The 25504-nt window shown below is 55.2% G+C and overlaps 3 protein-coding genes and 1 long non-coding RNA gene across 21 annotated transcripts in view; 2 read left to right on the plus strand and 2 right to left on the minus strand.

Annotated features, from left to right (window-relative positions):
- The window catches only part of OSBPL2 (oxysterol binding protein like 2), a 54754-nt gene extending 45645 nt beyond the window's left edge, over window positions 1-9109 (plus strand). For 8 of the 12 annotated variants that reach the window (XM_070246846.1, XM_070246845.1, XM_070246849.1 and 5 more), the window contains 5 exon segments: window positions 221-347; window positions 2226-2354; window positions 4044-4167; window positions 5120-5210; window positions 7744-9109. In XM_070246846.1, coding sequence (XP_070102947.1) covers window positions 221-347; window positions 2226-2354; window positions 4044-4167; window positions 5120-5210; window positions 7744-7846 — 574 coding nt within the window. In that variant the 3' untranslated portion in view covers window positions 7847-9109. 12 annotated transcript variants of the gene reach the window in all.
- Window positions 9110-12775: 3666 nt separating this feature from the next.
- On the minus strand, window positions 12776-16200 carry LOC138920176 (uncharacterized). The gene is made up of 2 exons (XR_011430920.1): window positions 15577-16200; window positions 12776-15246 (listed from the first exon to the last, which is right to left on the minus strand). It is a non-coding gene; the product is annotated as an uncharacterized lncRNA (long non-coding RNA).
- ADRM1 (ADRM1 26S proteasome ubiquitin receptor) lies at window positions 16094-23085 on the plus strand. 6 transcript variants are annotated; one of them, XM_070246858.1, is made up of 10 exons: window positions 16094-16540; window positions 17350-17563; window positions 18267-18383; window positions 20157-20280; window positions 20727-20813; window positions 21457-21538; window positions 21762-21883; window positions 22249-22406; window positions 22576-22678; window positions 22851-23083. In XM_070246858.1, exons 2-10 carry the CDS (start codon window positions 17351-17353, stop codon window positions 22955-22957), a joined length of 1113 nt encoding a protein of 370 aa, XP_070102959.1. In that variant the 5' UTR covers window positions 16094-16540; window position 17350; the 3' UTR covers window positions 22958-23083.
- Window positions 23086-23301: 216 nt separating this feature from the next.
- LAMA5 (laminin subunit alpha 5) overlaps window positions 23302-25504 on the minus strand; it is a 51817-nt gene continuing 49614 nt past the window's right edge. For both annotated transcript variants that reach the window (XR_002802991.2, XM_023626870.2), the window contains exons 74-80: window positions 25303-25495; window positions 25063-25227; window positions 24778-24940; window positions 24525-24658; window positions 24350-24443; window positions 24021-24140; window positions 23302-23846 (exon numbers count right to left, since the gene is read on the minus strand). Coding sequence is in view for 1 of the 2 variants with exons in the window: in XM_023626870.2 (XP_023482638.2) it covers window positions 23707-23846; window positions 24021-24140; window positions 24350-24443; window positions 24525-24658; window positions 24778-24940; window positions 25063-25227; window positions 25303-25495 (1009 nt within the window). In the remaining variant the exon portion in view is untranslated. The remainder of the gene's footprint in view (window positions 23847-24020; window positions 24141-24349; window positions 24444-24524; window positions 24659-24777; window positions 24941-25062; window positions 25228-25302; window positions 25496-25504) is intronic.

The following is a 25504-nucleotide window of genomic DNA, read 5'->3' on the forward strand; positions in this document are numbered from 1 at the left end:
TTGTGGTATAAGGAGTATGAATAGTCTCAAGTGGCATGAGGAGAGATCCTAAAATGCACATTTTCATCTTTGGATTTATATCTGGAGATATCCTAAAATTTGTAAGAAGATGTGCCAGAACAGGAATTTATTCCATAGTCAAAATTAAGGTGCTGCATGTTTGAATGGATGGTTTATAATTGCTATTAACTTGGTTTTTAAAAATTCCCTTTGACTGCAGCAAAAAGAAGCTCTTTATGATCTACGGCAAATGGACGGAGTGTCTGTGGGGCATAGACCCTGTTGCGTATGAGTCCTTCAAGAAGCAGGAGAGGAGAGGTGACCACCTGAGAAAGGGGAGGCCCATGGTAAGGTGCTGCCCGCATGGGCACCCTGGGGGCAGAGCCCTGATGGTGCGCTGGCTCCAGCCCTGCTGGAGATGAGCTCAGGGCATGAGCTGGCCTCCCGCTCGCCTGTGGGTGCTGTGGGCCTTCGTGGCCCAGCTGGAAAAGATGAATGTGCAGAATCCATCAACATGAAGCTGCTCGTGTGGCTGGCGTCTGCATTGCTGGGGGAGTTTACTGCTTTCCAGTTGGGCGGAGGCTGCTGTGATGGACCGCGGGCTCCAGGATTCCTGCTCCTGTGGCATCCAGCACCTACCCTGAGCCTGGCAGAATCAGGGCGCACCTCCATTTCTTCCTGGAAACGCCACGTTCTGGATGCTTCTTAATAAATCTCCTGTCTCCCTGCGCCTTGTTAGCTGAGACCTAGTGAAACAAGTGAGCGCCATTCCCGCATCTTCAGCTCTGGGTACCAGACGATGTACTCAACAGCAGGAGAGGCTGAGGAAGGATGCGCTCCTCTGGAGCTTTGGAGTGCTGACTATCTTAGGACTAGTTGTTCTTGTTTTTGTAATCGAGGTGACATTGGTTTATAACATTACATGGGAATAGTTATTCTTGAGCTTAAAACTAGAAGTGGTAGTTCAAAAGAGGTATCGTATTTTTCTAGATAATAAACTAGAATATACCAAGCCTGAGCTGTTCAATATTTAACAAAAGTGTTCAGCCTCCTCTAGGACTTTTTAGTGTTTTTATATTGTGATATTTCATGTATGCTGTTAGACATCTTTTCTAATAATGCTCTTTTACTTAAAAAAAAGTAAAGTTCCACTTGAAGACCGTACAGACTTAGAATGCTAAACCCAGGGGCCGGCCCGGTGGCGCAGCGGTTAAGTGCGCATGTTCCACTTTGACAGCCCAGGGTTCGCCGGTTCGGATCCCGAGTGCAGACATGGTAACCGGTTGGCAAGCCATGCTGTGGTAGGCGTCCCACATATAAAGTAGAGGAAGACGGACACGAATGTTAGCTCAGGGCCAGGCTTCCTCAGCAAAAAGAGGAGGATTGGCAGCAGATGTTGGCTCAGGGCTAATCGTCCTCAAAAACAAAAAAAAAAGTTAAATCCATTTAGTGATGTCTTTAATGTGTTAGCTTAGCTTTGTTGTTCCTTGCGAGAGAGTTTTATATGACTAGTTATCCCCGAGCTGTGTCTTTATTTAGCTTCTGGCACCAAACCATGGAGCCTACAGCCGGCGCTAATGAGCCCTGGTGTGGTCTAGTGAAGGAATCTTCACACCGTGTTTGTCATATTTTAAGTGAATAACCACTTTCTGCTTTCTCCAGGTCCCACTGATTTTGGAAAATAAGTGTGGCAGTTGTATCTTTTTATTAAGATGTGATGTTCAGTTGGAGTTTAGTCTAGAAATGCTCAGATACCATGAAGTCACCAGATGTGAAGCACTTGATGGCCAGCAGAAATGCGGCACGTGGGAAGGTCTCTCATCCAGAAGTACGCCAGTTAGGAGAGTCCCCCTTACCTTGAACGGCTCGCGCTGTTTTAGAAGGTTGCCACATCTAATTGTGATCAGACTCAGGAGAGCATCTTCTTCTGCTGTGTTGCTTCTTCCCAAAGGAAAGCAATGCCATGCTGCTGACTTCCCACCCTCTCTTTGGGGAGCCCCAGTGCAGGGAGCCCCTGCAAAGAGAAGGCGAACACTCTGGAAGCAGGAGACCCGATCCTCGCCTTAAACTGAGGGAGGGCCAGATCGTAGACTGGGGAGGAGGTGGTATCTTCTCCTTTGCTAGAGAGGCCATCTCGCTCAGCTCAGGGGCTCAGCAGCTGGTCTGACAGGTGCTCTGAGAGCAGCTCTCGCTCTGGGCTGACCGTCAGGTGTTCTGTGTTTCAGGACAACGGCTCTGAGAAGGCTGATGGCGACGTGGTGGATGCCGTGCCTGAGGTTCAGGAGACGGTGCAGGTCATTCCAGGCAGCAAACTGCTCTGGAGGGTCAACACCCGGCCCCCCAACTCTGCCCAGGTCCGTGCTCCCCCACCCCGACACCCACCTCTTCACAAATCTGGGTTTCTCTGCAGCCCCTGCCCCTGGCCAGGCCACCCAGCTGTTCCCTGGCCCTGAGTCCACACCAGCTGCCTCAGTCCATTGTCCCAAAGCAGATGGAGGGATCCTCTGTTGCTTAATCGGACTGTGCTTCTGCAGCATGAGCCCCTGAGGGCTTCCTGCCCCCCGAGCCACATCCAGTGTAGCCTCAAAGCTCTCCAGCCACTGCAGCTTACTGAAGGGATTTCCAAACCAGTTCAAAGAGGTTATTTTTCAGACTTGTGAATTTAGATGCTTAAATGCATTTTGATATTTATTGTTGAAAATTGCACTTACAATTTGTATTACATATAATTTTATTATATTACTTACAATAATGTATAATATATAAAACAGTTACATAATAACGTAATATATTTAATCTATTCAAAGTATTTATATATAAAATATACAACATATTGTAAAATTTTTATTATATTATCATACCCTATAAACATAGCAGAACATGTGTCAAATAAAGAAACATTCGCAAATAAGTACCTTACCTCAACACAGCCGCTATTATCATTTTAGTAGAGTGTAAAATAGTATAATGTAATAGGAAAAAAAGCGTATGTTTTTTTCATGGAATTCCTTTTAAAAAGAACACTTGTTCCTCCATGCTTCGGTCAGTGAGTATTTATTGAGTTCCCTGGCCTACCAGGCCTCGGGTGGGCCTAGGTCACTCGGTGGAGCAGAGATCAGGGTAGGCAGGACCCCTGGCCCGCAGGGAGGCCGCAGCTGGCAGTGGCTGCACACCCGCATGACATGTGTGCGTTCAGAGGTGCTGGGGAAACTGGGCAGCGCAAGGGGACTCGGGGTGCTGGCATCGGCGTGATGAGGGTGTGAGTGGGGCTCCTTGGGATGGGGAGATGTTCAAGCAGGGACCTGAGGGAGACGGGGTTGAGCTGTGTGGCATGTGGGGCCATGTTCAGGCAGAGGGAACAGCCAGGGAAGGGCCCCCAGGGGCAGGCTGGCATGAGGGCAGCCAGGCCCAGGGGGCTGTGGGAGTGAGGGTAGAGGAGTAGGGGGCCAGGGCAGGAGTGCCAATGACCCCACTTTTACCATGTGTGACATAGGACACCATGGGGACTGGGTAGGCCTCTATGGCTGCTTGTTGAGGTAGGTGGTGGCTGGGCAAGAGCAGAAGAGGGGGCCTGGTAGGCAAGTCCTGAGGTCCAGGCTGCCGGGGAGGCAGCGGGGAGGCAGGAGGGAAGGCAGGGCTGCAGAGGCCCAGGAGGCTATGGGTGCAGCAGACGTGGACAGCAGACCCGGCGACCGTCTCAGATGTGCTAAGTTTGAAATTTCTCTCAGACATCCCAGAGTTGTTGAGTAGACAGATGTGCAAGTCGGAAGTCAGGGTGAGGGGAGAGTGCCCAGGACTGAGGCCTGGGGTGGCCCCCATAGGGGTGGGGAGGAGGAGCCCCAGGGGACACAGCGGGAAGTGTGCCTTAGGGCAGGGAAGGAGCCCCCTGCCCCTGGGTGACCTTGACGGGAGCATCTCCAGTGAGCAGGTGACACTCAGTTGCCTTGAACGGGTTTAGAGGGAGCATCTGTGGCTTCAAGTTCTGACTGGTGTACAGAAAAGAATGCCATTTATAGTAACATTTTCCGTGCCTGTTGTTCCAGATGTATAATTTCACCAGTTTTACGGTTAGTCTCAATGAGCTGGAGACGGGCATGGAGAAGATCCTGGCTCCCACGGACTGCCGCCTGCGCCCGGACATCCGAGGCATGGAGAACGGCAACATGGGTGCGTGCCTCTGCGAGCCTGGGCGGGGCCTTAGGCCAGGTGCCGAGCCCTGGCTCATGGAATGCTGTCCCCTTTAAGTAAAGAAGTGTTAGATCTTCTAGAACAGTGCTTCTCAAACTTTGTGGTGAAAGATTTCTTAAAATTTCAAGCCTGTTGCAGACCAGTCCTTTTGCAAATACTACAAAAATTAAAACACTAGAAAAATGAAATGAAAAAGAACACATACAAAATACATATCCCCAACTTTTAAATTATTAGGCTCAACAGACAATAGGTTACATTTCAAACACCGGATGTGTTCATTAACAGTCCTCACGTCAGTGTGGGGAGCCGCGCATCCTCGGCTGGAGGGGCTGAGGCCCAGGCTCCGTGCCGGAGTGCGCACGCCGTGGACTAGCGTGGTGCAGAGCAGCGCTAAGGTTGCAGTGGGCAGTGGGCCTGCTTCCTGCCCTTTCACTTACTGCCCTAGGTCAAGTGAAAGACGTAACATGTGCCGCTGCCTCCCGCTGTCCCTGGGCTCTGTTTCAGTGGTGTTTGATAGAGAAAGCCCTCGGAGGAGGGCCGACAGCAGGGTGGGGTGGGGAGGGCCGCACGAGCTTCACGCTTGCGCTCCACTGGTGCTGTTCTAGAACACCGCTGCTGCGCCCCTGCCCTGCCGCGCTCCTCTGCGTGGCCAGGTAGACGCGTCCTGCCTCCCGCCCGTGGCCATGCTGAGGTCTGGGCATTGCTGTGCGCTTGGCAGCCGAGCCTCAGCTCTCATGACTGGTTTGGTTTCCTGATAATGAGATTTACTGTCCGTGATTTTCTAACCAAAGTGTGACTTCTCACCTCAGATTGGGGTGCAAGGGGTGTTCCAGCCTCTGCTTTCTGTAGCCCTCCCCTCTACTTGACATAAACTGGAAGCTTCAGTGTCAGCTCTGATTCCTTACCCAGCCCTCTCTGCTTGGCCTAGACCTGGCGAGCCAGGAGAAGGAGCGGCTGGAGGAGAAGCAGAGGGAAGCCCGGAGGGAGCGAGCCAAAGAGGAGGCGGAGTGGCAGACGAGGTGGGACCCTGCGGCGGCTGAGGGGACAGCGGGGAGGGCCACACACACCAGGAACAGTGAGGAGAGTCCACACACACCTGGAGACAGGGAGGAGGGCCACACACACACCTGGAGACAGCGAGGAGGGCCCCACACACACCTGGGGACAGCGAGGAGGGCCACACACACACCTGGGGACAGGGGGGAGGGCCACACACACACCTGGGGACAGCGAGGAGGGCCACACACACACACCTGGGGACAGCGAGGAGGGTCACACACACACCTGGGGACAGCGAGGAGGGCCACACACACACCTGGGGACAGGGGGGAGGGCCACACACACACCTGGGGACAGCGAGGAGGGTCACACACACACCTGGGGACAGCGAGGAGGGCCACACACACACCTGGGGACAGGGGGGAGGGCCACACACACACCTGGGGACAGCGAGGAGGGCCACACACACACCTGGGGACAGGGGGGAGGGCCACACACACACCTGGGGACAGGGAGGAGGGTCACACGCACACCTGGGGGACAGTGAGGAGGGCCACACACACACCTGGGGACAGGGAGGAGGGTCACACGCACACCTGGGGACAGGGAGGAGGGTCACACACACACCTGGGGGACAGCGAGGAGGGCCACACACACATCTGGGGACGGGGGGAGGGCCACACACAAACCTGGGGACAGCGAGGAGGGCCACACACAAACCTGGGGACAGCGAGGAGGGCCACACACACACCTGGGGACAGGGGGGAGGGCCACACACACCTGGAGACAGGGAGGAGGGCCACACACACTGGGGGACGGTGAGGAGGGCCCCACACGTGTAGCCTAAATGAAGCCATTACTGAAGGAATGACATCGCTCACAAGGGCGATGCTGTGTGAGAAGGGGGCGTTGGGAGCCACCCTGGGCACGCACTGCTGCCTGCCTCCTGCCCTCCTCCGTCATGCTCCGCGTGTCGAAGCGGGGCCCGAGAGGCCGTGGGCCGGCCACGTTGGGAAGAGAGCCGCCCGTACCTCTTCTCCCCATACCCTGCAAGAGGGCTCAGCATGAGAATGGGGAGTTGCAGCACTGTGTGAGGGGGGTGCACACGCGTGTGTTTGCACACACCTCACCCAGACCGAGCAGAATCTAAGAGAGGAATTAGAGGACACCGGCTGTGAGGCCCTAGTCCTCTTTTCTTACTGAAGCGTCTTTTAAATTAGTCGTCGTTTGTATGTTCTTCCATATCATATGTGAAAGTAATCCATTTAGTAAGGAGTCAATTAGGTAGTGTAATACTTAAGCTATACTATAATTTAAAAATATATATGTAGGGGGCCAGCCTGGTGGCACAGCGGTTAAGTGCGCACGTTCTGCTTCTCAGCAGCCCGGGGTTCACTGGTTCGGAATCCGGATGCGGACATGGCACCGCTTGGCAGCCATGCTGGTAGGCGTCCCACATGTAAAGTAGAAGAAGATGGGCAAGGATGTTAGCTCAGGGCCAGTCTTCCTCAGCAAAAAGAGGAGAATTGGCAGTAGTTAGCTCAGGGCTAATCTTCCTCAAAAAAAAAAAAAGAAAGAAAGAAATATTTATATAAGTTAAACTTTTAGTCTTACAAAACTTTTTTGGTGGTTTTGAGCTGTTTAATCAGCATATTTTTCCTCTCAAGCTGGACACTTTATAGTGATGGTTTCCAAAGCCTAGTGACAGTCGCCTCTCATGACTATGTGACTGATGTTTTAAAACCAATTCTTGATGCTTGGGCCTCCAATTTCACTTGATATTATACTTTTAATAATGTGATATTTAGAATTTGCTTTATTCCATCAAAAGACAGAGTAAAAATAGTTAACATTCTTTCATTTCTTTTTTTAAAGTAGTCAATTTTGAAAATAAGATTATGTTCTGAGAAGATAATTACTTCTTTTTGAGTTCCCCAAAATACGCTCCATGGTGAATTGCAAGGGTCCTCAGTCGTTTCATGTCATAAAACAGAAATGCTCCTGTCGCTGTTCAGAGTGAAGCCGCAGGTAGCAGCAGGCGCTCCGGGCGTTCGGGGAGCCAGGGGGACCTGGTGAGCAGGGACCGCCTTCAGCTTACAGGCCCAGTGGCTGAAATGTGCTGCAGGTGGAGGCCACCGTTAGCTTCCCTTTGCCCATAATCTCTCCCCTCTTTCCCAGTTAAACTAACAAGCAAACCTGGTCTGCTTTACAAGGAAGAAAATGAGAGCAGTGTGACTGTCCTGGCCCTCAGAGGCGCAGGGGTTCAGGACACAGTGGCTGGCCTCAGGTAGAGGCCCAGCATGAGTGTGTGCTGTTAAATCCTTGAGGTTTTGTTGGGAAGTGAAGCTGACATCGGTGGATGTTTGTAGGCGAGAGCGTTTGAGTTAAATGTGATTAATAGTTCTCAATTGAAGGTGTTTCCCTGAGCTGCATTTTCAAACCACGTGTTGACGTGGTGATGCCTGGTGAGAGGGACACATCCTGAGCCAAGGAAAGGGCGACAGCTGTGCTGTGTGTCCGTGTCCAGCGCCCCTGACCCCCTCTGTGTTACAGGTGGTTTCACCAGGGCAGTAACCCCTACACGGGGACCCCCGACTGGTTATACACAGGGGGCTACTTTGAGCGGGACTTCTCAGGCTGCCCAGATATCTACTGAGGGACCGGTTTGGCCCCAGGACCTGGAGACCGAGAGGCTGGACGCCGTCAAGTGGCTGCTTGGAGCTTCAGTCTTGGCAGAAACCAGCTTTTCGAAGGACCCTGTTCATGGAGACGGCACCATCCCCGGTCGAGGACTTAGTTCTAATTAACGTTTGATTGCCAAACATTTTACTACTGTTGCAGTCTCTTCACAAGGCTTCGCTTGGAATCATCATGTTTCCTTCAGGTTTGAAAAGGAAAATTCTTTACAGTTCCCTTTTATGTGATGGAAATTAGCTGGGGCTTCTTTAGCTTATAGCACCCCCTTAATTACAAAACTTATAACTAAAGGAAGTAACAGAAAAGGTCTGTATTCCTCCTTATAATGCAGTGGCAAAGGGTCTGAAAGCATTTTAAATTTGAACCAGTAACAGGAAAAGATGGATCTTGAAAACAGTCCTGCAAAGAGCTTTATACAGGCCAGGAATTGCTGTCTAAATTATGGTAATAAAAAGTGAAGATTCGCAAAGCATCCGATTGAATGAAAGGAGGAGTTGTCAGATTCTGTGTTTTTTACCAATCTTCAATAATGTAAAGGTTACTTTTAAAATATTTAAGTTAAAACTACTTGAATAGTATTTTGCTGAAGAGCAAGATATGCATTAATCACCAATTGTATTCTGTCCAAAATGAAGCGTTACCATGACAACCCAGGGTGGCCAGAAATGTTGAGAGTTGCTGACAGAAAGTCCCCAACTGCTCCCAACCTTGAAGGGAACTCCACCTCTGGCCATCTGCTCTTCTTGTCACCAGGGCTTCATTGTCACTGCGGGCCAAGCCCATGTCACAAAGTGAGAGTCATTTCTTAAAATATTTCACCTGTACCCACAGCACTCCTGTGTTTTTGTTTTTCCCAGCATGCATGTTTAAAATACAAGTGAATCTCATCGGTGTGCACTGTGGGAGGAGCAGAAGCAGAATCTACTTACAGTGATGTAATTAAAGTTATTTAACAAAAAAATAGGTGTATGTCCATCTCAACATACATCTTTATCAAGTGATTCTTTTCTTTCTGTAGAAATGTCAACCCATAGATCATGCTAGAGCTCTTTGGATCAAAGACAGTCTGCTGTGCGTGCACGCACACATGCGCACGCACACTCATGCACACACGCGCGCACACACAATTGTATGGAGTGGTGGGTTCTCGATGAGAGGGTGTCGTCATTGTGTGTCTGCGCTACAAAAATCACATTTGTAATTAAAACACTTTTAAAAGCGACTGCTTGTTTCGAAGGCTTGATTTTGTAGCTTTGGAAACTGGAAGCCATGGTGTCATGGTCGAATCCAAGAGTGTCTGCTTGACAGAGTCCTGAACGGAGCCACCAGCGGCATGCGGAGGCATTGAAGACCGAGGATTTGACCTTATGCAGCAGGAGACCTTGAACTATCTGATGGGTGGGATGGAGACTGCGCGTGCCTCTGGCGGAGGGCCCTGGGCACCAGGCTCGGCTGTGAGGGCACGTTCTCCAGGAAGTGGGTGGGCTGAGAATGTGGGAAGAGGAGACTCTAGGACACACTTGGACTGTGTTCAGGGCGGTTTAACAGCTTCTCAGGGGTGGGTCTGCCTCTCACCGCCTCCTGGTTGGCCAACAAGGTTTGCGTTTGTAAGCCTTCTGAGGTCAGGTCTCAGGGGCTCCTCTACCCCGCGGTGTGGCCCCCTGCCAGCTGGTTCCTGTGCGTGTGCACCCAGTTCAGGAATTGAAGGGACAGGACGGCTGACCCCACGGCACAGCAAGTTTACAAGGTGATTTTCATTTTGCTTACAATTTTTTAACTGCTCTGCTTGCAAATGCTAACACTTAAGAAAGCTACCGCCTCAGCTTTCACCCTGATACTGTCAAGTGTTGGATGTTTGTCTCAAATAGGGAGTGTTCAGACCAGTGTGTTTGACCCCTGTGGCCCGAGGTGGCTTCTCAGTGGTTGAACATTTGTGTGATTGTGGCTTTAACGTAAGGACCCAGGTGCTTTTTAGAGTAATCTTGTAACTTAGAATATCCTTATGGAAGGAGAGTAGAGCACACTTTCCCCAAAGAACCATATGTTTTGATTTTGCTCCCCTTTAAAGTTAGGGTTCAGTGACGTGTCCATTGACTGAGTGCATGTTTATCGAGAGCCGTGGGAGGTTAGCCATGAGCAGACAGACCAACATCTCAGAGCATGTTTTATGTCAAATATAGATGAGTGGTATGGGCACACTGGTGCTGACTAGATTTACAGGCCGCCTAGAGTTGGGGATGGATGGTCATGTCTGGGTCACTGTCAGTCAGCACACGTCTGTCCTGGGATTGGCCCTGCTCTCCCAGGTGGGGTCAAGGGTCAGGGCACTGCCAGCTCCCACAGGCTTCTCGCCTGGGTGTGGTTCCTGGTCATGAGAAGGTAGTAGAGAACAAGGTCCTGGTCCCTTCTGAGCACCCCAGCATTTTGCCACTTGAGGCTGCCACAAGTCAGAGCCCCCCGAGTACTGCTTGTCTCCTTAAGGGTGTAAATGAAATGAAAATGCCAAAAGGCACCTCTGCCTCTTTATAGACACATATGCTCTCAGCAGGCAAGGGACCTCGTGTCATCATAGCCCTCCACGGTGAAATGGAAAGCCGAAGTGGCCTCAGGCAGGGCCCCTCTGAGGAGCAGCTCTGATGGTTTTCTTGGCCACCGTCTCCCTTTCACACTCTATCCCCAAAGCTCAGAGTCCTGTGCTCATGGAAGGATCAGCCTACGAATCTGCCAGACTCACAGTCTGGTGCAGGGAAGTGACTGGAGAAGCCCCAAGTGCAGCCCTCGTGGCCTCTGGGCGCCCTGGGAGGCCCAGGGCTGATGCGCTGCCCCTCGCTCAGATGAGCTTAGAGCTTTCTGAGGAGGAGGTGTTTACTTTGAATGCGGAGGACATGCCATCTGCTTGCTGTGTCCTTGTCGGAACACAAGGTCAGGAAATCAGAACAGGACAAGAGAGACACAAGGAGGCTCCCCAAGAGCCAGGCAGCCCTAAAAAGGAGGTTCCTCTCAGGACACCTGCTCTTGGGGAAAAAGTGCTCCCCAATGGACTTAGAGGTGACTTAGAGGTTTTACCAGTGTCACGTGTCCATGAGGAACGATGAAATGGAGACAGAGTTAGAAATGCTAATAAGCTTCCAAAATCCAGAAGCCCCAGGGGCTCTGATCCTGTTGACCTTGGTTAGAAGTTCGGGGTGGGGGGGAGGTGGAGAGTTGCATCCCACGTGGAACAATGGGACTCAGAGGAGCGTTCAGTCAGTGGAAAGTTCTCACAACTCCTGGCTCCTCCTGTCTCGACGTTGAGACTTTCAGACGTCTTCCAGAGGACTTTCCTGTGTCCAAAGTGGGTGCAAAGATTGGGCTCCCCGACAAAAGAGACATGCAGACGTGCAGCACGCCAAGTGGCTTCCCTCACTGCCGTCTGCCTTTCAGTTTATGTTCTCAGAGGGTTGTGCATTTCAGGTGTCTCTTGGTATGAGTTCCCTGGGCAGCCAGTCCTTCCCTCGATACACTGCTCCTCTGCCTCTGAGAACCAAGCTGTCCTGGGCCACATGTTTAGTGAAGGGGTGCTTGGTCCCTGCAGAAGGTGACAGCACAGGCCCGGCTCCTTCCTCCATCACTGGCTGGTCTTCAACACTGTTCATCCTGTGAGTGTACAAAACCATCAGGCCAGACAACACGCTAGTGAGGTGGGTTTATTTTTATAATATGTAATAACTGTCAATACCCATCTATATAAACAGAAGCAACTATTTTTGGATTTTTTTTGGAGAACTGGTACAGATCTCTGAAGATAAATATTAAACCCTAGCTCTGAATAAAGATTCTTTGAAAGTGGGTGTAGTTGACATTTGTTTTGCACTGAACAATTTTTCACTGTCTCAGCTGCTCTGGCCTCTCTGGAAAGGGCTGCAGATCAGCTCCAGATGAGTCCTCGTGCCCGGCTGTCAGATGTTGGGACTGTGTGTTGTGTAGGATTGACCCAGCAAATGGATTGTTTCAGAAAACTGCTTGTCATAGCAGGAGGGGCATTCAGGGACACCTGTGACGCCACTGGATGGGCACACTTGATGGAGGAAGGGGTCTGGGTTCTCTCAGCAGCGGGGAGCTTTGGTTCACCGTCTCTCTTCTCTCTTGGGGATTGGAGCCCATTGCTGGAAGCAAAAAATGCCCAGAACACAGTGTTAGTTTGACTCAAGGGTCCCTGCTGCCCACCCGCTGCCCTAGGTGCGTTCCAGGAGGGCGAGCTCAGGGGAGGCAGTGTCCCAGCAGCCACAGCGGCCCTGGGCAGAGGGACAGATGGCCCGCCCACGAGATTTTAATGCTCTTGGAATGCCCAGGTGCATGGATGTGGGGCTCCACCATGGGCCACCATGTCTGATGATGGGGACCAGAGAGCCCTCAGCCCTGCGAAAGCCCAGGCCTGGTGTCGGAGGTGCTTAAGCCCCATGATTACCATCCAGTCCAACCCACAAGGAGGAGAAGAAGGTTCAGGAAGGTGGGCTTGCCCAAGGTTTCCCTTCACAGCAGGAAGTGAAGGAAGTGGGGTTTGAATCCTTCCCTACAGTGTGGTTCACCCTTGTGTGCAGCTGACAGATACATACTGTCATGTCACCACCAACACAATCAACATAATATAGCCAAGTGATAAGGGTACCAAGACCATTCAGTGGTGCCGGGAGAACTGGAAACCCACGTGCAAAAGAGTGAAGTTGGACCCTTACCTCATACCACATACAAAAATTAACTCAAAATGGATCAAGGACCCAAATGTAAGGCCTAAAACTATAAACTCATAGACGAAAACATAGGACAAAAGCTTCACCACAATGGGTTTGGCACTTGTTTCTTGGATGTGTCACCAAAGACTCAGGCAACAAAAGAAAAAACAGACAAATTGGACTTCATGAAAATTTTAAAATTTTGTGCATCAGACAGTATCATCAGTAAAAAGGCAACCCACAGAATGCGAGAAAATACTTGCAAATCATACATCTGATTAAGATTAATATCCAAAAAACAGCAAAAAGAAGCAACCTGATCCAAGAATAGGCAAAAGGCTTGAATAGACATTTCTCCAAAGAAGATAAACAAATGCCCAATAAGCACGTGAAAAGATGCTCAGCATCACTAAACATCAGGGAAATGCAAAGCAAAGCTACGAGAGACCACCTCACACCCATTAGGATGGCTCCTATCAAAAGAACAGAAAATAGCAAGTGTTGGTGAGGATGTGGAGAAGTTGGAACCCTTGTGCACTGTTGGTGGGAATGTAAAATGGTACAGCCACTGTGGAAAACAGTGTGGCACTTCCTCAAAAAAATTAAAAGTAGAATTACCATAGGATCCAGCAATTCCATTTCTGTATATTTACCCAAAAGAAAGCAGTGTCTCAAAGAAATATTATGTACGTGTTCAGAGCAGCATCATTCACAATAGCTGAATCATTGAAGCAGCCCAAGTGTCCGCTGACAGATGAATGGATAAGCCAAATGTGGTCCATCCATACGATGGAGTATTACTCAGTCATAAAAAGGAAATTCTGACACTTGCTACAACATGGATGAACCTTGAGGACGTTATGCTCAGTGAAATAAGCCAGACACAAAAGGAGAAATACTGTATGATTCCACTTACATGAGGTCTCTAGAGGAGTCAAATTCATAGAGACAGGAAGTAGAATGGTGGGGGCCGAGGCTGGGGGCTGGGGAGTTGGTGTTTAATGGGGACAAGTTTCAGTTTTACAAAATAAAAAGTCTGAAGATGGATGGTGGGGATGGTTTTACAACATTATAAATGCATTTACTGCCACTGAACTCTACACTTAAAAAATGATTAAGATGGTAAATATTATGTGTATTTTACCAGAATTTTAAAAAATGGAAAAACAGTTATCATTGGTTGCCAGAGGTTAAGGAAGAGGGAGGGATGACCAGGCAGAGCAGAGGGTTTTTAGGGCAGTGAAACGGCTCTGTGTGATGCTCTAATGATGGACCCATGTCATTAGGTGTCGTCCAACACCAGCAGTGAACCCTAAGGTCAGTGTGGACTCTGGGTGATATGATGTGTCCCTGTAGCTCATGGGGTGTAACAAACGCACAACTGGTGTGTGTGGAGGGGTATGTGGAAGCTCTCTGTACTTCCTGCTCAGTTTTGGTGTGAACTTAAAATTGCTCTAAAAAGAGAAAGTCTAGGGGCCAGCCCGGTGGTGTAGTGGTGAAGTTTGTGCATTTGCTTCGGCAGCCTGGGGTTCACAGGTTCAGATCCTGGGTGCAGACCTACACACCACTCATGAAGCCATGCTGTGGTGGCGTCCCACGTACAGAGTAGAGGAAGATGGGCACAGATGTTAGCTCAGGGCCAATCTTCCTCACCAAAAACAACAACAACAAAGGACAGTCTATTATTTTTAAAAAAGAAAGAAAACAAGAAAAACCACCTGCCAAACCGTTTTCTCAGATGGCTGTGCCAATTTGTATTCTCCACCTCAAGGACGCCCCAGCACTCAGTATTGTCAAGTGTTCTTGGAGAAAGGAGAAAACCTTTTTTTACCCATTCTAATCGAAGTGTTTTATTTGCATTTCCCTTATGAATAGTGATGTGGACCATCTTTTCCTGTATGTCTTGCCATCTGTATGCCTCTTTGGTGAAATGTCTGGGTGCGTCCTTCGCCCACTTTCTTGTTGCACCCGCCCTTGGGCCCTGCAGTCGCTGCACGCCCCTGCCTTTCACCGAGGCCTCAAGGCTCAGCAAGAGCTGCTGGGCTTGCTTTTCCTGCTGGGGCGTGTGGCTGTCAGGTGCACTTCTGCCAGTGAGGGCTGGCAGGTCCCCCACAGCTGCCCCTCGCAGCGCGTGCAGCACATTCAGCATCCACGTGGCCCACAGCTGCGGCGGGCATGCGGAGTGGCCTCCACGGTGCCCGGCCACCTGTAGCTTGTTTCCTCACTGTAGGTTTTTCACAGAAAGTATTGAAAGTGTAAAGCTTTCTCTGAGCCATCCCAGGACACAGGCTGTCTGGCTGCAGGAGAGGAGGCGCTGGGTGGGGCCCGGTGAGGCTGCTGCCTGAGGCAAGCGCCGCTTTCAGGTTCTGGAAAGTTGGTTTCCCTGTGCAGTCTGGGGGCAGCTTGTGGCCTTTTCACGACTGAACGAGTGTCACCTGCCTGCTGGCCCCTCTGCAGGGAGCCAGATTGGATTTTCTCTCCGTTTTCTCTCCTGGTTTCCCAGAGCAGTGGTCGGCCAGGCTGTGGTGACACCGTCACGGTGACGACAGTGCTTCATGTCCGCTGTCCTCACCTCTGGTCTTGGGGCCCTGTGGACTCTCAGCAGTGACCGAGGACCCCCTAGAGCTTTTGTGTACGTGGGTTCTATCTGTTCATATTTACCGTATGAGAAATTAAAATGAAATTACAAATACTTATTAACTAATTAGAAAATAGCAAACCTATTACTTATTAACATAACATTTTAAATGAAAAACAGCTATATTTTCGGAAACAAAAAAATTAGGGAATCTTTAGATCACAAGACAATGGATACAGAAGTTGTATTTTCATACATAAGAATATTGTACAGGGGCTAAAATGAAGGGCCTAAAGCTACGTGTATCGACATGAATCTTTAAAACAACGTTCAATAAAAAACACTTGTCATTTTTATACTTTCTATAGAAAGCTTAAATCAGATTTTACATGCGCATACAAAGGTCGTAACACATCAGGCGGGCGTGGAGGTGGCACCGCGATTCCGGCGATTCCGACGATTCCGACGGCCTTGCCTTTGGAGGGTCCCCGGGCGCCTTGGCTGCCGAGCCCGGAGCGTCGGTGGCCGCGCAGGGAGGGCGGTGGAGGCTCCTTCTCGGGCCTGCGACGGCTGCTCTGGCTCCGGGGGCAGCTGCCTTCACTGACCGCGCACGCCAGCCTCTGCCAACTCCACGCACACGGAGTGGGGGCGACCATCTTGGCACTGTTCTCAGGAGGGGTCCGGGGACCCCTAGCAGGACCACTACCCAAGCCCCCGCGCTGTGCGCTGCAGGCGTCCCCAGGACACCACCGCCGTCCGGCGGGCGCCGCGGCCCACGCACCGTGTCCCGGGCTGTGGTCGGTCGCGTTCTCTCCACTCGGGGACGCGCAGCCGACCCTCCCCCGCGTCGGCCTCCTAAGAGGCCCCTCCCCGCCCGGTGACTGTTTCCCCTACGTCTCGGGACCTGGCGTCCCGCACTGACAGGGAACCTGAGGGACCCTGCCTCGCGCCCCGCAGGTGTCCCCGCCCGGCCCGGCCCGGCCCGGCCCGGCCCGGCCCGCTGTCCCGCGCTGTCGGGGGCCCAACGTCCGCCGCCAGGCCCGCCGTTTCCGGTCCCGCCGCCAGGGGCCGCCGCCGCGCCCCTATGACACAGCAACAATAGGGGCCGCTCTGGCCCGCGCGCCGGCCGGCGCTTCCGCCGGAACAGAGCCGCCGGCGCGGGGGCGGGCGCAGCGGGCGATGGACGGCCGCACTCTCCAGTCGCTCCCCGGCCAGCGGCGGACCTGTGCGTGACGGCGCCCAATCGGCGGCGAGAGCGGCGGGTGGGGCGGGGCGAGCGGGGCTTCCGGCGGGGCCCGGCAGGCGCCGAGGAGGAAGAGCGAGTCCGGACGGCGCTTCTCGGCCGAGTCTCGGCGCGGGCCAGGTGCGCGGGCCTCCGGGGGCGGGGACGGCCGCGGGGGGCGCCGGGGGCGGGGCCTGCGCCGTCGGCAGCCCCCGAGCCGGGCGCCAGGTCCGCGGAGCCGGCGGCTGGAGGGGCCGGGGGACCGGGGGGCCGTGCGCGGGGCGGGGGCCTTCGGGGCGCTGGGGGCCGTGCGCGGTGTCTGTCGGCTCCCCCGGCCGCAGCCCGGGCCTCGGCCCAGCGCGAAGCGGAGGGCGCTGGGCTGGAAGGCCTGCGAGGCGGAGGCCGGGCCGCCCCGCGCAGAGGGTCCTGGGGCGGCCGGGGGCTGGCCGCGGCTGCCCGGGCTCGGTTTGCGTTTCGAGGGCGCACACCTGCCGGGCGTGCCCGGCGGGAACTAGGTATCATGCCCAAGACTCGTCTCCCGTCTGGCGTGTGAGCGACGGCTCCGCCCAGCGCAAGTTTTTAAGTTCTTGGGAGCCCCAGACTGAAAAACAGTTTGTGAGTCCAGAAGGTGGTGTGGCCGGGGTACGAGCCGTGTGCGGTGGTGCGGTGTGGATGCAGAGCTTGATTTCGTTCTTGAAGGAACTTGAGAAGCAGCCGCAGGGCGGCCCTCGGGGCCGGCTCCGTGCGCGGGTGCCGTCGGGCGCCGAGGCCTGGCCCGAGCGGTTTTCGCAGCGGGCCTGGCAGCCTCCGCGCGGCTCCCTGGCTCCCGGCGCACCCGGGGCCCGGAGGTTCAGAGAGCGGAGCCTTGGCTCTGTCGGGGCCGGCCCGGCATCTGAGGAGGGGGTTCGGATCCCCACCGTGGTGACTGGGTCTGCCTGTCCCTCTTTCAGGATGACGACTTCGGGCGCTCTGTTTCCAAGCCTCGTCCCAGGCTCCCGTGGGTCCTCCAACAAGTATTTGGTGGAGTTTCGGGCGGGAAAAATGTCATTAAAAGGAACTACCGTCACCCCAGATAAGCGGAAAGGGCTCGTGTACATTCAGCAGACGGATGACTCCCTCATCCACTTCTGCTGGAAAGACAGGACATCTGGGAACGTGGAAGACGTAAGTGTGTTAGCGCCGCACCTCGAGGACGCCCGCCTGGCCATCACAGCAGTGCGACCTTAGGGAATGCCCAGCTGCCAGCACTGCCCTCTGGGCAGACAGCAGCTGGTGCCCAGTTCGGAGTGCGTTGGTGGGATATGTGGGAATCTCTGGTTTGGAGCCCTCATCAGCTGTTTTGCTTTGCTTATGGGTCTTCCTGGTCTCAACAACCGCATAGATTTCTCCTGTCGCTGTATATACTTTCAACTTTGAGGATTAGCTGCCTAGAATTGGGGAAGCCGTGTAAAACTCCTGAGCTTTATCACAGTCCTCCAGAAAGCTTTCCTAGCCGTCATTTCGTTTAGTGTTCTTTGTTAGGTTTGAGAGCAGGTCCAAGTTGACTTTTTAGTCATCTTGGAATGTTGTTCGCAAAACATCTTTTTTAAAAAACTAACTCCTTCAAGAGCTGAAAGCCCGCCTTCCCTGTTGAGCGCCGAGCCCCTGTCCCGGCCCTCACGCCCTTCCTGGAGTGCCTCTGACCTGGCTTATCCACCCTGCGCAGAGCCTGCTGGGGAGGGTGTGGTGACTTGCTGGTCTGTGTCCTGTGTCCTCTCGGCCCCGCCCCCACTGACACAGGGTCCAGCGTGTGTCCGGGGGGGGGGTCCCGGGACTGCGAGTGTGTATTTCTGTGAAGCTGACTCTGTTCTTCCGTGGCTCCCTGTAGGACCTGATTATCTTCCCCGACGACTGTGAGTTCAAGCGTGTGCCGCAGTGCCCCAGCGGGAGGGTCTACGTGCTCAAGTTTAAGGCGGGCTCCAAACGGCTCTTCTTTTGGATGCAGGTGCGTGGAGGCTTTGCACCTCTTCGTTTCTCACTGTCATCCAATTAAGGTTAGAAACTTGCCTGACGGATGGTAGAATTCGCTTTCACGGACCCGCTGATGCTGACCACACGTGCTTGTCATGGCACCCAGGCTTCCAGGGCATTGCTGTTCGGTGGGGGCCTTGGGAGGAGGGGCCTCTTCCGGAGGCTGTGTGCTCGCGGCTCGGCTCCGGGGCCCTTTTGAGGTGTGGAGTTCCCCGGCAGACAAATGAGTGATTTCCAGGCTGGGCCCCGGCTCTGTGCATTGACGGGCACATGGCCTCAGGTTTGCTTGTCTCCCAGTGCCCCCTCAAGCGTCACAGGGACCCCCGAGCAGAAGCACGGGTGACCATGTGTAGTCTCCCTATGGTGTTTTCACAGAAGTGGAGTGTCCTCGCCAAGGCCTTCTGAGCCTTTGCCTGCATTGTGTGCTTGGGGGGGTCTCTGGTTGTTGGCGCCCTGAGCTTTCTCATCCCTCAGTGCACCCGAGTCAGGAAGCTGCCATTCCTTCCTCGTTTTGCCATTGGCCTCGTTTCTGTCTCCTCTGTCACAGGCAGTATTGTAAAGAATGACCTTATGCCAAGCCTCTTTCCAGTGTGTGTGAGGATAACCGTATCTTCACATCCACATGTGGGAGGCCAGCCCCGTGGCCGAGTGGTTAAGTTCACGCACGCCGCTTCAGTGGCCCAGGGTTTTGCTGCTTCGGATCCTGGGCAGGGACCTAGCACTACGTGCCCCAACCCGAGGGACCCACAGCTGGAATATGCAACTGTGTACTGGGGGCCTTTGGGGAGAAGGAAAAAAAACGCACATGTGGACTTGCTCCTGCGGTGGTATGCATGCGTTTGCAGTGTGACATGTCTCTGTGTCTGGCCCCCGGAGGCTGAGCCTGCCTCCCCCGGCCGCCCCTCAGCACTTGCTAGGACAGGGCAGGAAGGCTGTCTTCTTGGTGACGGATGGCCTGGATCGCAGCGGCTTACCTCTGCCGAGTGGGGTGAAAGCGGCGTGGACGATGAGTGAGTGACTGTTGCGGCTGTGTTCCAGGACTTTATTTGCAGACCGGGGTCGGGGGCTGTGGTTTGCCAACCGCTGGCGTAGAGCTTGTTGCTACACTGTTTTACCGGGAAATGTCAGACTTTCACCACACACTGCCCTTTCTGTTCCTCCTGAGTTTGCTCATCTAACGGCTTTCCTCCCTCTGCCCTGAGGTGGGCCTGTGTGTCTTGTCCGCCTGCAGGCCCACAGCGCATGCTAGGTGACTGTTGGATGAATGAGTCGTGGGTGCCTTCTCTCGCGGTTCTAGGGGTGCTTACCGAGTGATGCTGCCTGATGACCCCTCCACACCCAGGTGCTCATTGTCCGGTGCTGCCATGGGCTTTATCACGTTCCTGACAAACACCAGAGGGCTGTGGGCCAGGGCTGGTCCCGGGCAGTGCGGTGGTAGAAGGCTTATCTCATTGCATTCTGCGCGTTGAAGGAAGGCTCTGGGCTCGTAGGCTGCTGAGTGAAGACGCAGGCCCTGGAGGACCGCAGGCGACCCCTGTGTGTGTTGAGTGTCCTTAGTGCTTCCGTTTCCCCGCCTGTGAAACGGACATCGTTGCGTGTCAGACTTCTGTCGACCCTGCTGGGTCCTCTCCATGGTGCTGTGTGACTGTGGACAGGTGACTTCACCTGTCTGGGCCTCAGGTCCCTCGTCTGTAAGCAGGTCAGTGGGCGGGCTGCTGAGCTGTGGCTGTTGTATCCTCCCCTACAGGAGCCCAAAACGGATCAGGATGAGGAGCATTGCCGGAAAGTCAACGAGTATCTGAACAACCCCCCGATGCCCGGAGCGCTGGGGGCGAGTGGGAGTGGAGGCCACGAGCTCTCTGCACTGGGCGGTAATGGTCACCTTCTGGGCTGTGCTCTGAGGTCAGCGGAGACGCCCGTGATTTGGACCCCTGGTGGTGCAGGCAGCTTGTTCTTAAGTGGAGATGGCAGGTTCCAAGTTAGAAGACCCTCCACTCCCGTCTTCACCTGATGAGACGGTGTAGGCTCCACCCCACGGGCCCGTATCAGACGACACTGACTACAGTCCAGGGGCACTTGAGCTGGGGGCTAGCCCCCCAGGGCTGTCGCAGTGGGGGAGTCAGCGTGCACGCTCTTTCTCAGCTGGAGGCCCTCCCAAGGCCCTTGAGCAGTGGGGGCCGTCTGAGAGCGCCTTCTACGGCGCTGTGGGTCTTGCCCAGGCCACAGGCGCACCCTGTGTCTGAGCGCTTTCCATGGCGCTAGGGTTCTCAGCCAGGCCGCAGGCGCGCCCCGTGTCTGAGCGCCTTCTGTCTTCCAGGTGAGGGCGGCCTGCAGAGCCTGCTGGGGAACATGAGCCACAGCCAGCTCATGCAGCTCATCGGACCCGCCGGCCTCGGAGGACTGGGTAATGCCCGCTGGCCCTGCGGCCTCGAGTATACGTTGGACAGCCCTCAGCTTGTTTCCTTTAAGCTTCTACCTGACCTTGTCTGAGTGACGTCCGTGGATGTGTGTTCTCTGTGCCTGCTTCCCTGGGGAAGGGCCTGTTTCCCTTATAGTTTGAGCTGGGAGCAAGGTGGGCAAGGCCTTCCAGGGCCCCAGGGAGGACCCAGCTCCATACCTTAGGGGAGCACCGCTGGCTGAGGAGTGGGGCCTGAGAACGTGCACTCGGGGCTCCTGCCTAGGGTTCCCTGGTCCCCCTTTGGTCAGTGTGCCCGCTGCCATCTCCTGCCGGGCTCTGGTAGGTGTGTTTCTTAGACAGAGGAAACACTGGCTACCTTGAACTGCATTTGGATTGCGTGTTAGCTGGAACCTAAGTGTGCTGATAGTGGAATGGAATGGAACAGAAGTGATCTGACTTGATGGGATAAGCTTCCAGAATCCTCCAGCCTGAGTGTTTGCTCCCCCTCAGCCCCCAGGCCTGCTGCGGTCATCATCTTCCCTAGCTTGTCCCTTGGCTTTAGTGCAGGACGTTTCTGCTCCTTAGGAGGGGGAGGTGGGCTCTCCAGGTGGGCATGGTGCCTGAGCTCCTGTCTCCTTGCTCCTCGTAGGTGGGCTGGGGGCCCTGACTGGGCCAGGCCTGGCCAGCTTGCTGGGGAGCGGAGGGCCTCCGGCGAGCAGCTCTTCATCCAGGTGAGCCTCAGCCCTGCCCCCAGAGCACACTCGGGCCCCAGCACCATGTCTGCTCCTTCAAGGAGCCTGGATGGAGGAGGTGCAGGACACAGTAGGCACCCAGGGAGGGTCCTTGTCATGGTCCAGACTCTTCCCGGGTTCTTGGCAGTGCAAGGACCTGGGCAGAACCAACCAGTGTGTCGTGGGCGTGTGGCCACTCCAGTGCTGCCCTCACTCTTCCCAGCTCCCGGAGCCAGTCAGCAGCGGTCACCCCATCCTCCACCGCCTCTTCCGCTCGCGCCACCCCAGCCCCTTCTGCTCCAGCAGCTGCCTCGGTGACCAGCCCAAGTCCCGCGCCCAGTTCAGGTAATGGAACCAGCACCGCAGCCAGCCCAACCCAGCCCATCCAGCTGAGCGACCTCCAGAGCATTCTAGCCACTATGAACGTGCCGGCCGGGCCAGGAGGTGGCCAGCAAGGTAACGGTGCTCCTCGGCTCCAGGCTGGGGGGTGAAGGTGCCTGCTGCCCCCTGCCCACTCACTCACTGCCTTTCCGAGGCACGGGGCTGAGCACATCCCTTCGCCGAGCTGCTGCTTTGCGCGTGCGTCACCTCTGCCCCCTCACCTCGCCACGCCCAGCAGTCTCACGCTCGGAGCGTCACTTGTCACTCTTCCCACGTGGGCGTCTGGGCCGGCCCCAAGCCGCTGATGGCCACGTGCTTGTCTACCCTAGTTGACCTGGCCAGTGTGCTGACACCTGAGATCATGGCACCTATCCTCGCCAACGCGGACGTCCAGGAGCGCCTGCTGCCCTACCTGCCCTCTGGGGAGTCGCTGCCGCAGACCGCAGAGGAGATCCAGAACACGCTGACCTCGCCCCAGTTCCAGCAGGTAGATTCTGGCCTGGGTGCCCCTGCCGTGTGCCCAGCAGAGGGTGCTCTGCCTGCCCTCCTCGGCTGTCCCCATGCATCCCTGCACCTGCCGCTGGCCCTGGCGCTCCCCCCAGTGCCCCCTGTGCCTCCGCTGTGCCTGTGCTCAGACCTCTGGCCCTTCCTTTCAGGCTCTGGGCATGTTCAGTGCAGCCTTGGCCTCAGGGCAGCTGGGTCCCCTCATGTGCCAGTTTGGCCTCCCTGCGGAGGCTGTGGAGGCAGCCAACAAGGGTGGTAAGTACCTGCTGCTCTGCCTCTTGGCCAGAGTTCATTGTCCTCCTTGTAGTTAAGAGGAAAAGCTCCCCGTTAGCAGAGCTCGGGCTGGTTTTCATTTCCCATCCCCTCTGGTCAGCAGTCCTGGGCCAGCGTCTAGGAAGGTGGCCTCATGCTTTTAAATGCATTTTAGATGTGGAAGCATTTGCCAAAGCTATGCAGAACAGTGCCAGATCCGAGCAGAAGGAGGGCGACGGGGAGGACAAGAAGGACGAAGAGGAAGACATGAGCTTAGACTAAATTATTTGCTGTCTTTTAAGGGGTCGGGGCTCTTGGCTGTGCGATTTCAGTAGTGGCGTTTGTGATCTGTCACGCACCCTCACACCTCTGTTCCAACTTGCTGAGAAATAAAAGGCTTTTCTTCTATACGCCAGCTCTGGTTTTTCTTGTGGGCCCAGGACCAAGTGTCATGGCCCCACCCCTTGTTCTGGCTGGATGGGAGCTGCCCCTCTGCGGGACATTCTAGGGAGGTGACACACCAGGGGCTGTTCCGCCTGAGAGCTGCGCTCTGCCCGGGCCGCCATAGCCAGTTGTAGACCCGTCTCAACCGCTTTAATCTTTTCAAATTTAAAGTCGACACTCAATTGAACAGAAGTTACTTTTTTAATTTTTGTTTTAAGCAGTAGGGACCAGCGATTTACAGATCTCCCGTGCTATTAAAAATGGGTGGAAGGGAAATCTCATAATTAAGCTGAAAGATAAAAAGTATAAAAACCCCATTTTACCCTTTCATTTGAAAAGTCAGGCATAACTTAAACCATGTCCAGAAAAAAGATTTAAAACCCGTAGACTTTAGGACCTAGATAAATATACACGAACTTCCTCTGTGAAACGGGCTGAGGGCAGTGTTGTCAGTAAGCTGCGTGGAGGGGCCTGGGGGTCTGAGAGGCAGGACCCTGCCTGCCCATGGGCTCCAGGCCTGGGGGCCCTTGGAGACCCTCCTGCGTGGCTGCTGGAGCTGTGGCCAGGGTCCTAGAGAGGCAGCTGTGCTATGTGGCTGGGCAGCCGCTCGCCCCCACTACCCCCTGGACACCAGCAGAGTGAGGCAAAGTGACGGGGGCCCGGTTCACCACCAGATTCCTCATGCAGCCACGGTAGGCGGGCAGCCCAGCGTGTGCGTCCATAGGCTCTGGGGGCCAGGGGAAGAGGGAGGGAAGACAGGTTGGAGCAGAGACCGATGTCCCACTGGCACCCTCCCCCAGCTGTCCCAACTCTGGAGGGTATGATGAGAGCAGGGTGACCCCAGTGCCTGGTCCCCGAGCAGCAGTTTCCTCCTGCACCCCAAGGCGGCGGCCATGCTCACCAGGCAGACCCCCAAGGTGCAGAGGTGCCAGGGCGTCAGCCGAGGTTGCCAGCATGGGGCCCAGGGTGTGGTTGCTCTGCCTGTCCACCTCCAGCCGGAGCATGTTCCCATCTTTGGTCACTGTGGGGCACAGGCTCCTTGTGGCCGGGCTTGGAGAGGCCCCTCTCAACAGCCACGGGGCCAGGGCTGTTCATGTTGCTTGGCCTCTCTCAAGTTCCCCTGCCCAGGGGTCTGCAGCTGCCCCCTCCTGAGACCCTCCCAGGCACTCTGCTCTGCAGGAGGAGGAACTCGGGAGTGTCTCTGGCTGTGGGAGACGGGGCACAGCTCACCTGCCAGTCGGTGCCACTGCCCGTCACACACCACGGCTGGGTGTGTCACCACTGTGGAGAACTCGCCTGCACCATCGTCCGCCCGCAGCAGGACCTGGGGGGAGGCGGGGGCCAGGTCAGGAGGGCCCTTCCAACCCGAATCCCGCCCTGTGGCTGCAGCCCCTACTCAGCTTACCTGCTTCTCCAACACCTGCAGCTGCAGGTAGGGGGGCGCCTGCACCTGGCCCAGGTGGAAGACGAGGCCGCTAGCCGCCTGCGGCCGCACCTCCAGCTCCAGGCCCACATTGGGCAGTGTGGCCCCCAGGGTGTCTGCGGGGAAGGGCTGTGAGGGGAGGAAGGCCCAGCCCCAGGCTCCTCCTTCCTGGGTGTCACTTCCACCCACCCCGACCTGGGACACGTGGGAGTAGGGACACCAGCGCCTGACAGACCTAGAGTGACGACTCCCCCACTTCCTGCGAAGAACAGGCCCTTCTCCAGGGGGCCCGAGAAGCAGGGCGTGACTCCCACCATCTGTGTGGGGGCCCCCAGAGGCTGCCCGTCCAACTTCAGTCCCTTCACACAACCGCTGAACCTGGAGCTGATGATGGCCACCTGTGGAGATGCAGATGGGGGGACGTGGGCTCAGGTCTTGGGTGCCGAGGAGAGCGGACAGCTTCCAGCTGGGCAGGGGGCTGGAGATGGGGTCAGAAAGGCCAGGGCGAGGTGGTTCTCACTGGAAGTTTGCGGCTGCGGCCGCCATCAGGGAGGCCGCCCACGAACAGAGTGTGGGGCCGGGGGCCCTCTACACCCTGATGCTGCTGGCTGGGCCCCTCCTGGCCCTGGGCCCGGACCCTGTCTGTCACCAGCTGAATCCGAGTCTTCTCCCATCGCACGGACACCTAGGGGTGCAAAGAGCCAGGTGAGGGCGGAAGCTCCTGGGGCCCTGTCTGTGTCCTCTCCCCTCAGCCCCTCACCTTGTGCCACCGGCCAGCCCGTGAACGCTGGCGGCTCTGGACACGGAGCCGGGGCCCAGGGCCTTCCGTCTGAGCAACAAAGTGTCCGTGGCTCAGGAAGAGAGCCAGGGAGGGGCTACTGGCCGTCAGGGGGGCAGCGAAGAGCAGGAGCCCTTGGGGAGTGTGAGGGCGGACAAGCATCCTGAGGTGGGACCTGGAAACA

This window comes from Equus caballus, chromosome 22, assembly GCF_041296265.1.
Source record: "Equus caballus isolate H_3958 breed thoroughbred chromosome 22, TB-T2T, whole genome shotgun sequence".
Taxonomy (NCBI): Eukaryota; Metazoa; Chordata; class Mammalia; order Perissodactyla; family Equidae; genus Equus; species Equus caballus.

Bases quoted from the DNA above. Each gene is read 5' to 3' on its own strand.
- ADRM1 (XM_070246856.1), top strand. From the start codon at position 17,351: ATGACGACTTCGGGCGCTCTGTTTCCAAGCCTCGTCCCAGGCTCCCGT. The intron at 21,995-22,248 runs GTAACGGTGCTC...TGTCTACCCTAG, and splicing joins GCCAGGAGGTGGCCAGCAAG to TTGACCTGGCCAGTGTGCTG. The intron at 22,407-22,575 runs GTAGATTCTGGC...CCTTCCTTTCAG, and splicing joins CCTCGCCCCAGTTCCAGCAG to GCTCTGGGCATGTTCAGTGC.